Below are 13,933 nucleotides of genomic sequence, written 5' to 3' on the forward strand. Positions count from 1 at the left end.
TAGGCTCGCAGATTAAAATCATCCCTCCTCGTAACAAAGGCTCTCCACCCACACTGTGCACTACTACACCACTCCTCCCTCTTGCCTTTCTTTCTTGAGGACACCCCTTCTTTTTCTTTCCTTACAATGCACCCTAACCCATCTGGCTGAGACTGCCTGTGATAGCCACTGGTGGTGGGCTAGGCATGCCTGTGTGCATGTGCCTGTGGTAATACCTGGGCCCATATCCAAGAATGACAGAGCTGTCAATGGGATGGCCAAGCAGGGGGAGGGTTAGCCCCAGTTCAACAGCTGGGAGAGGCTGTTTTGAGTTGCTACAGCGGCCTGGCTTTAACAACATAGCTAAAGCCATGGAACTCAATCTAATCATGTTACCGTAAACCCTTGCTGGTGTTTTTTGAGTTACGCCCCATGACTACATCTTTCCAGTGACTCTGAGGAATTAGGAGCATAATGAAGTCTTTTAGGCCAAGCATAAATTACTTGGCTTCTATAACGGGTTTTGATAATGGAATAAAAAACACAACGACCCTGTAATGCTAAATAATTTCCAAGAGACTATAGTGTCATAGAGAGAGAGAGAGAGAGAGAGAGAGAGAGAGAGAGAGAGAGAGAGAGGCATGAAACTAAGAGGAATTCAGTGATAGAAAAAGTACTCAAAAAGTAAAGTGACCTTAATAGAAAATGACTCAAGTAAAAGGAAAATCACCCAGTAAAATACTACTTGAGTAAAAGTCTAAAAGTATCTGGTTTTAAATGTACTTAAGTACAGTGGTGGAAAAATGATTCAAAAACTAAATGTTAAACATCAAATTCCTTATACACTGCTCAAAAAAAATTAAGGGAACACTTAAACAACACAATGTAACTCCAAGTCAATCACACTTCTGTGAAATCAAACTGTCGACTTAGGAAGCAACACTGATTGACAATAAATGTCACATGCTGCTGTGCAAATGGAATAGACAACAGGTGGAAATTATAGGCAATTAGCAAGACACCCCCAATAAAGGACTGGTTTTGCAGGTGGTGACCACAGACCACTTCTCAGTTCCTATGCTTCCTGGCTGATGTTTTGGTCACTTTTGAATGCTGGCGGTGATTTCACTCTAGTGGTAGCATGAGACGGAGTCTACAACCCACACAAGTGGCTCAGGTAGTGCAGCTCATCCAGGATGGCACATCAATGCGAGCTGTGGCAAGAAGGTTTGCTGTGTCTGTCAGCGTAGTGTCCAGAGCATGGAGGCGCTACCAGGAAACAGGCCAGTACATCAGGAGACGTGGAGGAGGCCGTAGGAGGGCAACAACCCAGCAGCAGGACTGCTACCGCCGCCTTTGTGCAAGGAGGAGCAGGAGGAGCACTGCCAGAGCCCTGCAAAATGACCTCCAGCAGGCCACAAATGTGCATGTGTCTGCTCAAACGGTCAGAAACAGACTCCATGAGGGTGGTATGAGGGCCCGACGTCCACAGGTGGGGGTTGTGCTTACAGCCCAACACCGTGCAGGACGTTTGGCATTTGCCAGAGAACACCAAGATTGGCAAATTCGCCACTGGCGCCCTGTGCTCTTCACAGATGAAAGCAGGTTCACACTGAGCACGTGACAGACGTGACAGAGTCTGGAGACGCCGTGGAGAACGTTCTGCTGCCTGCAACATCCTCCAGCATGACCGGTTTTGCGGTGGGTCAGTCATGGTGTGGGGTGGCATTTCTTTGGGGGGCCGCACAGACCTCCATGTGCTCGCCAGAGGTAGCCTGACTGCCATTAGGTACCGAGATGAGATCCTCAGACCCCTTGTGAGACCATATGCTGGTGCGGTTGGCCCTGGGTTCCTCCTAATGCAAGACAATGCTAGACCTCATGTGGCTGGAGTGTGTCAGCAGTTCCTGCAAGAGGAAGGCATTGATGCTATGGACTGGCCCGCCCGTTCCCCAGACCTGAATCCAATTGAGCACATCTGGGACATCATGTCTCGCTCCATCCACCAACGCCACGTTGCACCACAGACTGTCCAGGAGTTGGCGGATGCTTTAGTCCAGGTCTGGGAGAAGATCCCTCAGGAGACCATCCGCCACCTCATCAGGAGCATGCCCAGGCGTTGTAGGGAGGTCATACAGGCACGTGGAGGCCACACACACTACTGAGCCTAATTTTGACTTGTTTTAAGGACATTACATCAAAGTTGGATCAGCCTGTAGTGTGGTTTTCCACTTTAATTTTGAGGGTGACTCCAAATCCAGACCTCCATGGGTTGATAAATTTGATTTCCATCGATAATTTTTGTGTGATTCTGTTGTCAGCACATTCAACTATGTAAAGAAAAAAGTATTTAATAAGATTATTTCATTCATTCAGATCTAGGATGTGTTATTTTAGTGTTCACTTTATTTTTTTGAGCAGTGTATTAAGCAAATCAGATGGCACGATTTTCTTGTTTTTTAAATGTACAGATAGCCAAGGGGCACACTCCAACACTCAGACATCATTTACAAACACAGTATTTGTGTTTAGTGAGTCCGCCAGATCAGAGGCAGTAGGGATGACAACGCACTATATTGATAGGTGCATGAATTGGACCATATTGCTTTCTTGACAGAGCATTCAAAATGTAACGAGTACTTTTGGGTGTCAGGGAAAATGTATGGCAGTAAAATGTACATATTTTCTTTAGGAATGTAGTGGAGTAAAAGTAAAAGTTGTCCGAAAAATAAATAGTAAAGTACAGATACTTAGTTACTTTACACCACTGGAGGAATTACAAGGAAGAGGAATAAGAAGAATTGCTATTCAGTATTCCAATTAGCAATGTTTAGCATGCATCAATACCAGAAGAAACGTGATCAACTCAACACAGTATGACATTTGTACCTACAGTTGATGAGGATTCCCAGCAATATAAAAATGGCAGGATGCACCATTTTCAGGGTATAATAACTGCTATGTAATGCATTATTAATTAATTATGGACTTGTCCTCATAGTCTGAATACTAATGACCATAGTGTGCGTGTTTGCGCGCGAATATATTAGCATACAGTGAGGGGAAAAAAGTATTGATCCCCTGCTGATTTTGTACGTTTGCCCACTGACAAATAAATGATCAGTCTATCATTTTAATGGTAGGTTTATTTGAACAGTTAGAGACAGAATAACAACAACAAAAATCCAGAAAAACGCATGTCAAAAATGTTATAAATTGATTTGCATTTTAATGAGGGAAATAAGTATTTGACCCCCTCTCAATCAGAAAGATTTCTGGCTCCCAGGTGTCTTTTATACAGGTAACAAACTAAGATTAGGAGCACACTCTTAAAGGGAGTGCTCCTAATCTCAGTTTGTTACCTGTATGAAAGACACCTGTCCACAGAAGCAATCAATCAATCAGATTCCAAACTCTCCACCATGGCCAAGACCAAAGAGCTCTCCAAGGATGTCAGGGACAAGATTGTAGACCTACACAGGGCTGGAATGGGCTACAAGACCATCGCCAAGCAGCTTGGTGAGAAGGTGACAACAATTGGTGCGGGAGGATCTTGTCAATGATCTCAAGGTAGCTGGGACCATAGTCACCAAGAAAACAATTGGTAACACACTACGCCGTGAAGGACTGAAATCCTGCAGCGCCCACAAGGTCCCCCTGCTCAAGAAAGCACATATACATGCCCGTCTGAAGTTTGCCAATGAACATCTGAATGATTCAGAGGAGAACTGGGTGAAAATGTTGTGGTCAGATAAGACCAAAATCGAGCTCTTTGGCATCAACTAAACTCGCTGTGTTTGGAGGAGGAGGAATGCTGCTTATGACCCCAACAACACCATCCCCACCATCAAACATGGAGGTGGAAACATTATGCTTTGGGGGTGTTTTTCTGCTAAGGGGACAGGACAACTTCACCGCATCAAAGGGACGATGGACAGGGCCATGTACCGTCAAATCTTGGGTGAGAACCTCCTTCCCTCAGCCAGGGCATTGAAAATGGGTCGTGGATGGGTATTCCAGCATGACAATGACCCAAAACACACGGCCAAGGCAACAAAGGAGTGGCTCAAGAAGAAGCACATTAAGGTTCTGGAGTCGCCTAGCCAGTCTCCAGATCTTAATCCCATAGAAAATCTGTAGAGGGAGCTGAAGGTTCGAGTTGCCAAACGTCAGCCTCGAAACCTTAATGACTTGGAGAAGATCTGCAAAGAGGAGTGGGACAAAATCCCTCCTGAGATGTGTGCAAACCTGGTGGCCAACTACAAGAAACGTCTGACCTCTGTGATTGCCAACAAGGGTTTTGCCACCAAGTACTAAGTCATGTTTTACAGAGGGGTCAAATATTTATTTCCCTCATTAAAATGCTAATCAATTTATAACATTTTTGACATGCGTTTTTCTGGATTTTGTTGTTGTTATTCTGTCTCTCACTGTTCAAATAAACCTACCATTAAAATTATAGACTGATCATTTCTTTGTCAGTGGGCAAACGTACAAAATCAGCAGGGGATCAAATACTTTTTTCCCTCACTGTATATAGATGTGACAGGGTGACAGGTGCTTCTGAGGGTTACACAGACCCTGGATCAGTCTTTCATGTCTCCAAACGCAGCTCAGTTCTGATTCAGACATCAAACTCAGGCCTGACGCCATCGGCAACATCAAGCTAACTATATGGGTAATGCATCAGTAAAACTCCACGTAGGCTACGCCTGTGATGTACACTACAGTTGAAAAGTTTGGGGTCACTTAGAAATGTCCTTGTTTTCCATGAAAACATACATGAAATGAGTTTGAATAGGAAATATAGCTAAATGAATAGGAAATGTACAAGGAAATGTCATTGACAAGGTTAGAAATAATGATTTTTTATTGAAATAATAATTGTGTCCTTCAAACTTTGCTTTCTTCAAAGAATCCTCCATTTTCAGCAATTACAGCCTTGCAGACCTTTGGCATTCTAGTTGTCAATTTGTTGAGGTAATCTGAAGAGATGTCACCCCATGCTTCCTGAAGCACCTCCCACAAGTTGGATTGGCTTGATGGGCACTTCTTACGTACCATACAGTCAAGCTGCTCCCACAACAGCTCAATAGGGTTGAAATCCGGTGACTGCCAGCTGACTGCTTCTTCCTTAAATAGTTATTGCATAGTTTGGAGCTGTGCATTGGGTCATTGTCCTGTTGTAGGAGGAAATTGTCTCCAATCAAGCGCCGTCCACAGGGTATGGCATGGCGTTGCAAAATGGAGTGATAGCCTTCGTTCTTCAAGATCCCTTTTACCCTGTACAAATCTCACACTTTACCACCACCAAAGCACCCCCAGACCATCACATTGCCTCCACCATGCTTGACAGATGGCATCAAGCACTCCTCCAGCATCTTTTCATTTGGTCTGCGTCTCACAAATGTTCTTTGTGATCCGAACACCTCAAACTTCGATTCGTCTGTCCATAACACTTTTTTCCAATCTTCCTCTGTCCAGTGTCTGTGTTCTTTTGCCCATCTTAATCTTTTATTTTTATTGGCCAGTCTGAGATATGGCTTTTTCTTTGCAACTCTGCCTAGATGTTGAGACTGGTGTTTTGCGGGTACTATTTAATGAAGCTGCCAATTGAGGACCTGTGAGGCGTCTGTTTCTCAAACTAGACACTCTAATGTATTTGTCCTCTTGCTCAGTTGTGCACCGGGGCCTCCCACTCCTCTTTCTATTCTGGTTAGAGCCAGTTTGCGCTGTTCTGTGAAGGGAGTAGTACACAGCGTTGTACGAGATCTTCAGTTTCTTGGCAATTTCTCACATGGAATAGCCTTTATTTCTCAGAACAAGAATAGACTGACGAGTTTCAGGAGAAAGTTATTTGTTTCTGGCCATTTTGAGCCTGTAATCGAACCCACAATTGCTGATGCTCCAGATACTCAACTAGTCTCAAGAAGGCCAGTTTTATTGCTTCTTTAATCAGCACAACAGTTTTCAGCTGTGCTAACATAATTGCAAAAGGGTTTTCTAATGATCAATTAGCCTTTAAAAATGATAAACTTGGATTAGCAAACACAACCTGCCATTGGAACACAGGACTGATGGTTGCTGATAATGGGCCTCTGTATGCCTTTGTAGATATTCCATAAAAAAAATCAGCTGTTTCCAGCTACAATAGCCATTTACAACATTAACAATGTCTACACTGTATTTCTGATAAATTTGATGTTATTTTAATGGACAAAAAAATTGCTTTTCTTTCGAATACAAGGACATTTCTACGTGACACCAAACTTTTGAGCGGTAGTGTATATCATTATCAGGATAACAGTCGTGAAGTTGCAGCAGGTGATAGTTATTAGATGAGTTATTAAAACGGACATTTCGATTATCACCAGGGAGTATAGATGCTTTATGGTTATGTAGAATATAAAACCATTTTCTAAATGCAGTATACCTCGCAATGCCTGATATGAGTGTTTCTTACACACATCTGTGTGGGGGGTTTCCTGCATGAAGTGGCATCAGAAAAGCCCAAAGCAACACGATCACATAGAAACAGCCAGGAGACGGTCAGATTCAGTCTTTGGAATGGCAGTCTACATTATAAAGCTTTTATTGTAAGGATATATATCCAGTCAGCCCTTGGTTGTAAGGATATATCCAGTCAGCCCTTGGTTGTTCCCTTTGATTGTAATAGAGCATGTCTATTCTGTGGGAGTCAGCTAAACATTTGTATTCTGAACAGACGCATGGTGGAATCACTGCAGCTGTACTGGAATATAGAACGGCAGCTATCTATGTTGTGACAGGTCGTGTTTTGTAGTCCCTGTAGAGTTGCAGGGGAATTGGAGGGGATGAATTGGAGGAAGCTTCGTGAGAAGGGATCCAACTTCCTATCGTATAAACTACCTACTGTATGTACATGTAAAGCTGAGAGGAAACCCTATTTCTAGATTCAGTACAATGTCCTGTCCTGCACTTAAGCCGATAACATTGAGCTGTGATCCAATCCTCCATCATTAAAAGTAATCCTATCCCACTCCAAGGAGACTGTGCAGCAAGATTAATACATCCCTAACCTGTAATGTGTAGGCTATAAACACTCAGACAGATTCACTACCTGCTCCGATGAGAGCAGTAAACGTAATGAACAACCCTGTAGAGATCCTGCACTAGGTGAAAGGTGAAGACCAAGAGGGAGGAGCGGAGCAGTGGATGCTGAGTCAAGTCACACCTCCTCTTCTCTCCTCCTAAGCACTTAGCAGCTCCAGTCCCTTACAGTAGACAAGCATCACCAAGAGACCAAGTGAGTTAAGCAAGTAGTGCAGGAAAAAAAATGACCTTAACTAGTTTCTCTCAGGGAAATCGATTGCGGTCCAGTCAGCTCAGGCCCCAGAGCAATGTCTTACACAGTCACATTTACTGTTAGCACTATGCCTAAAAACTGCTCTGTTGTTTTGTTGTCATTGTTACAGTTTGTCTATAAAACATGAATCCATATAAAATTATTCCAGAGAGTTTTAATTCACGTTTGGAGTGTTCTAATAAGAGCAGGAAGGAAGATCCATAAAGCCACAGGCACATCTTAAATCACAAGGGTTTTATCAGAAACAAATCTTCAAAACATCTAGTCTAAGGTCAACTTACCTCTTATGAAAGGTGTTATGAGGGTGTAGACACAACACATGCCAGTAATCCATACAGAACGTCTTTAATTTCCACATTTTTTGCTCCTAAGTTCTTCTGCAGAAGATCAACAGGGGGCCACTATAAAGCGAGTCAGAGCAGGTTAGTCCACGGTGCCAGGTGTAGGTTCCTGTGCCAGGTGTGGTATGTTCCTGTTAGCAGATCCAGTAAACATCATGGCACCATAGATACAGAACGTTGTCCAGTTGTTCAGTGTGTGAATCCAGACATATATCTTCTTCTACTGGCACACTGTCCTGGTCCTGAGCGGGTAAACCTCTTTGGACCACTAAAGAGCTTCTATGGTCCTCCGCAGACCAGAACAGCTCTGGACGTGTTTCAACAAACACCAGCCTTAGATCAAGATCCAGACCAAAAACTATTTGGATCTGTTTGGATCAACCCAGACCCAGTTTGGATAACTTGCACACTGTGGACTGCCTCAGCTCAGCTCAGCTCAGCTCTCCTCAGCTCGTATCCAGGTCACCCAGGCTGTCCTCTGTTCCCGTCCCTCCAGAGTGTGTCAGGCTGGGAGCCTGTGGGGAGGCATGGCTCTATATCCACTGCTTCAGCAGGCACAGGTACTGTAATGTGTGGAAGTGCAGAAGCACAGAGGACGAATCCTCCATACACCACACATCCCTCTCTTCTCTGCTCTGGTAGACACCGTCTCAACCAGGCTTAGAAATTGCCTCTTTTTCCTACTCCCTCTCCTCCTCCTTCTCTTTGGTCGCAGAAGCAAACTTTCTCGATGAAGGCAAGAGATGGTGGCTCCTCTACCTCTATCACTCTCTCACTGTGTCTCTGACCCCCTCTTCTGCTCCTCCTTTTCCTCCTCTCTGACTAAACTGTCTCTCCTCCCTCAATCTCTGTACCTTCACACGTTCTCTCTCGCTCTCTATCGCTCTCTCTCTCTTCTGAAGTGAATAACAGCTGCTGCCATCCACACAGGACCTCCCAGAAATGTGCAGACTCTGGTTGCCGGGCAACACTATGGTACTATTGAAACTGCAAATGGAAGCTTGCAGCAAACACTCATTGGCCAGAACGTCGTCGATGGGGAGTGGCCACAATATTGTCCACGACTGCATGAGTGTACACCCATGCTGTAATCAGAATAGGCAGAGGCTACAAGGGCGGAGTTGTTTTGGGAATAAAATCCTCTAATATAGAAGCAGGGCATGCAATGTTGCTTTAAAGCGGCGGTCAGTAGTAAAAACAATAACAAAGTGGCTCCCTGCCCCTGTTTCGGTAAAAAGCTGAGGGGTGGGGTTGGAGAAATGTAACCACTCTCAAATTCATAAACAGAGCTATGGATGTAAGGACTGACCATCCATGATAACAAAATTATAGTTTTAACCATGTTTTGAGGCTATTTACATTTACTTTGTTTAAAAACACTGGAGTAAAACAAGCTTATATTTTGGGTTCTGATGGGGTATGACAGTTGAACTAAGCTCATGGGGCATTTAGAAGTTATATTCTTCAATAATCAATAGGTACATATCATTAATTTATAAGTCCAAAAATGGATGTAGCAAATGCTGATTGCCCCTTTAAACCGTCAAACTCAAGGAGGTATTTGCAGTGAACACAATGGCACATGAATTGCTTGAGAGAATGAATATACCTGGTCTCTACATGAAGCTATTCATAACGTAATTGAATATCTGAGGTGTGAATGGATACATGGTGTGAACAGTATCGGCAGAGATATGAAGGAAAAATAAAACGGAATGGAAATGGATGGAGGTGACAGAACAATGTCCTGGATCAAACAGGTGCAAACCATCATCATTACCACAGTGTTCAAATGAGGAGCAGCACACGGTTGAGCAACGACTGAGATGAAAGAAACATGGTTTCTCCGATCGGCTGGTGATTTGCACTTGAAGACAAGCGCTGGTCTGTTCTCCTCTGTGCGTCTGAGAGGCCGTGTCAGACTGTTGTACCACGCCGCCCCAGTGGCCATGAGAAACAGGATTACGAATGAGGCCCGGGCCTCTCATCATCTCATCATTATTCAACCCCCATCCATCATCACCATCCCCCATACTGCTTCACACACGCATACGCATGCATACACACCGAGGCGGACACACAAATGATCCTGTTGATAATTTAGCTCCCTCTCCCACTGACTGGCAGTCATGGCTTTCCCCCTTTCACACACTTCCTGGCACAATATGGGCTTCCTGTGTTCCAGAAGACATAGCCAATGGCACCCAGAAATACAACACAGAGACAGGCAGCAACACTGAACACCTATTGTGAGCAGAGACAGTGAGGAATTAATTCACGCAAACAATCAATCAGTAGCCTGTCACAAAGCCTCGGTGCCCCATTTATACACATCTCACGAAATTAACCACACACACCGACAGTTCAATTGTCTCTTTTTAATCAAGATTTGTTCCTTGAATGCATAATACATTCTACTGAACTGACACGGCGGGCTGCCAACAAGTAGGCTATTGTTTAACTGTTAAATTATTGAATTTTCATTTAGTGTGAATTTATTAAACCATTGTGAAAGTAACCTATTGAATTAGAGACAACGCAGATGCACAGAGGTATGGATTAATGGACGTCAACGGTGGTTTTATACACACACACTGTTTTCAGATAGCTGTGAATGTTTCATCCATTTCGATTCACTAATGTTTGCGGAGTCATACAGACAAATCCATTAGATCATCAACTCTCTAATTGAAGTGAAGATCACTACAGGCGTTAGTGTGGGTGGGTGGTAGTTTCTCTGTCTCTGTGATCACAGCATTGTAGAGTGTGTCTGAGGGGGAAGAGAGATAGGAGCATCAACTGGTCAACACATGGGTCTGATTCATACACACATTAATGGTTGTGATCTTTTTCAGGGGATACAAAGTGCAGCCTGATGTGCACATGAACCAAAACACCTCTCTGATGATACAGACAGATTCAGATAGCAGTGTTGTGCCATACATACGAGATGATGTATATATACACGTGTTTGACGAGCAGGTGTCCACTCCAGTCTTGGTGGTTCCAAACTTCTTCCATTTAAGAATGTAGGAGGCCACTGTGTCCTTGTGGAGCTTCAATGCTGCAGAAATTTTTTGGTACCCTTCCCCAGATCTGTGCCTCGACACAATCCTGTCTCGGTGCTCTACGGACAATTCCTTCGACCTCATGGCTTGGTTTTTGCTCTGACATGCACTGCCAACTGTGGGACCTTATATAGACAGGTGTGTGCCTTTAAAAATGATGTCCAATCAATTGAATTTACCAGTTGATTGACTACAATCAAGTTGTAGAAACATCTCAAGGATGATCAATGGAAACAGGATGAACCTGAGCTGAATTCCGAGTCTCATAGCAAAGGGTCTGAATACTTATGTAAATAAGGTATCTGTCGAAAAACCTGTTTTCGTTTTGTCATTATGGGGTATTGTATGTAGATTGATGACGGACATTTTTTATTTAATCAATTTTAGAATAAGGCTGTAGACATAACAAAATGTGGAAAAAGTCAAGGGGGCTGAATACCTTCCGAATGCACTGTATGTACAGTGAGGGAAAAAAGTATTCGATCCCCTGCTGATTTTGTATGTTTGCCCACTTACAAAGACATGATCAGTCTATAATTTTAATGGTAGGTTTATTTGAACAGTGAGAGACAGAATAACAACAACAAAAATCCCCTTAGCAGAAAAACACCCCCAAAGCATAATGTTTCCACCTCCATGTTTGACGGTGGGGATGGTGTTGTTGGGGTCATAGGCATCATTCCTCCTCCTCCAAACACGGCGAGTTGAGTTGATGCCAAAGAGCTCGATTTTGGTCTCATCTGACCACAACACTTTCACCCAGTTCTCCTCTGAATCATTCAGATGTTCATTGGCAAACTTCAGACGGCCCTGTATATGTGCTTTCTTGAGCAGGGGGACCTTGCGAGCGCTGCAGGATTTCAGTCCTTCACGGCGTAGTGAAGGACTGATTGTTTTCTTGGTGACTATTTTTTATTTTTTTCACCTTTATTTAACCAGGTGAGCCAGTTGAGAACAAGTTCTTATTTACAACTGCGACCTGGCCAAGATAAAGCAAAGCAGTGCGATAAAAACAACACAGAGTTACATATGGGGTAAAACAAAACATAAAGTCAAAAATACAACAGAATATATATATACAGTGTGTGCAAATGTAGCAAGTTATGGAGGTAAGGCAATAAATAGGCTATAGTGCAAAATAATTACAATTAGTATTAACACTGGAATGATAGATGTGCAAGAGATGATGTGCAAATAGAGATACTGGGGTGCAAATGAGCAAAATAAATAACAATATAGGGATGAGGTAGTTGGGTGGGCTAATTTCAGATGGGCTGTGTACAGGTGCAGTGATCGGTAAGGTGCTCTGACAACTGATGCTTAAAGTTAGTGAGGGAGATAAGAGTCTCCAGCTTCAGATATTTTTGCAATTTGTTCCAGTCAATGGCAGCAGAGAACTGGAAGGAATGGCGGCCAAAGGAGGTGTTGGCTTTGGGGATGACCAGTGAGATATACCTGCTGGAGCGCATACTATGGGTGGGTGTTGCTATGGTGACCAATGAGCTAAGATAAGGCGGGGATTTGCCTAGCAGTGATTTATAGATGGCCTGGAGTCAGTGGGTTTGGCGACGAATATGTAGTGAGGACCAGCCAACAAGAGCGTACAGGTCACAGTGGTGGGTAGTATATGGGGCTTTGGAGACAAAACGGATGACACTGTGAGACTACATCCAATTTGCTGAGTAGAGTGTTGGAGGCTATTTTGTAAATGACATCGCCGAAGTCAAGGATCGGTAGGATAGTCAGTTTTACGAGGGCATGTTTGGCATGGGCAATTTGCAGCGGAGGGTGCAGAGCTGGTGGCCGGTGTAGTGGTAGCCAGGTGGAAAGCATGGCCAGCCGTAGCAAAATGCTTGTTGAAATTCTCGATTATTGTAGATTTATCGGTGGTGATAGTGTTTCCTAGCCTCAGTGCAGTGGGCATCTGGGAGGAAGTGCTCTTATTCTCCATGGACTTTACAGTGTCCCAAAACGTTTTGGAGTTAGTGCTACAGGATGCAAATTTCTGTTTGAAAAAGTTAGCCTTTGCTTTCCTAACTGCTTGTGTATATTGGTTCCTAACTTCCCCTGAAAAGTTGCATATCGCGGGGGCTATTTGATGCTAATGCAGTACGCCACAGGATGTTTTTGTGCTGGTCAAGGGCAGTCAAGTCTGAGGAGAACCAGGGGCTATATCTGTTCTTAGTTCTGTATTTTTTTAATGGGGCATGTTTATTTAAGATTGAGAGGAAATTACTTTTAAAGAACAACCAGGCATCCTCTACTGACGGAATGAGATCTATATCCATCCAGGATACCTGGGCCAGGTCAATTAGGAAGGCCTGCTCGCTGAAGTGTTTTAGGGAGCGTTTGACAGTGATGAGGGGTGGTCGTTTGACCGCAGACCCGTTACGGACGCAGGCAATAAGGCAGTGATCGCTGAGATCCTGGTTGAAGACAGCGGAGGTGTATTTAGAGGGTAAGTTAGTCAGGATGATATCTATGAGGGTACCCATGTTTACGGATTTAGGGTTGTACCTGGTAGGTTCGTTGATCATTTGTGTGAGATTGAGGGCATCTAGTTTGGATTGTAGGATGGCCGGGGTGTTAAGCATATCCCAATTTAGGACTATGGTCCCAGCTGCCTTGAGATCATTGACAAGATCCTCCCGTGTAGTTCTGGGCTGATACCTCACCATTCTCATGATCAGTGCAACTCCACGAGGTGAGATCTTGCATGGAGCCCCATGCCGAGGGAGATTGACAGTTATTTTGTGTTTCTTCCATTTGCGAATAATCGCACCAACTGTTGTCACCTTCTCACCAAGCTGCTTGGCGATGGTCTTGTACCCCATTCCAGCCTTGTGTAGGTCTACAATCTTGTCCCTGACATCCTTGGAGAGCTCTTTGGTCTTGGCCAATCTGTTTGGAATCTGATTGATTGATTGCTTCTGTGGACAGGTGTCTTTTATACAGGTAACAAGCTGAGATTAGTAGCACTCCCTTTAAGAGACACCTGTGAGCCAGAAATCTTACTGATTGAGAGGGGGTCAAATACTTATTTCCCTCATTAAAATGCAAATACATTTATAACATTTTTGACATGCGTTTTTCAGGATTTTTTTGTTGTTATTCTGTCTCTCACTGTTCAAATAAACCTACCATTAAAATTATAGACTGATCATTTCTTTGTCAGTGGGCAAACGTACAAAATCAGCAGG

At 43.7% G+C, this 13,933-nt stretch overlaps 1 protein-coding gene across 4 annotated transcripts in view; it reads right to left on the bottom strand.

The window, feature by feature from the left end:
• Nucleotides 1–13,933, bottom strand: part of LOC121538564 (IQ motif and SEC7 domain-containing protein 1-like) — a 201,836-nt gene that overhangs the window by 67,975 nt on the left and 119,928 nt on the right. Inside the window, exon 1 of one of the 4 annotated variants that reach the window (XM_045207217.1) lies at nt 7,606–8,488. The exons of the other annotated variants lie outside the window; for them this stretch is intronic. Within the exon in view, the coding sequence (XP_045063152.1) occupies nt 7,606–7,682 (77 nt within the window). The 5' untranslated portion in view covers nt 7,683–8,488. Of the gene's footprint in view, nt 1–7,605; nt 8,489–13,933 lie in introns of those variants that run through there. 4 annotated transcript variants of the gene reach the window in all.

Source organism: Coregonus clupeaformis, chromosome 24, assembly GCF_020615455.1.
Source record: "Coregonus clupeaformis isolate EN_2021a chromosome 24, ASM2061545v1, whole genome shotgun sequence".
NCBI classification, from domain to species: Eukaryota; Metazoa; Chordata; class Actinopteri; order Salmoniformes; family Salmonidae; genus Coregonus; species Coregonus clupeaformis.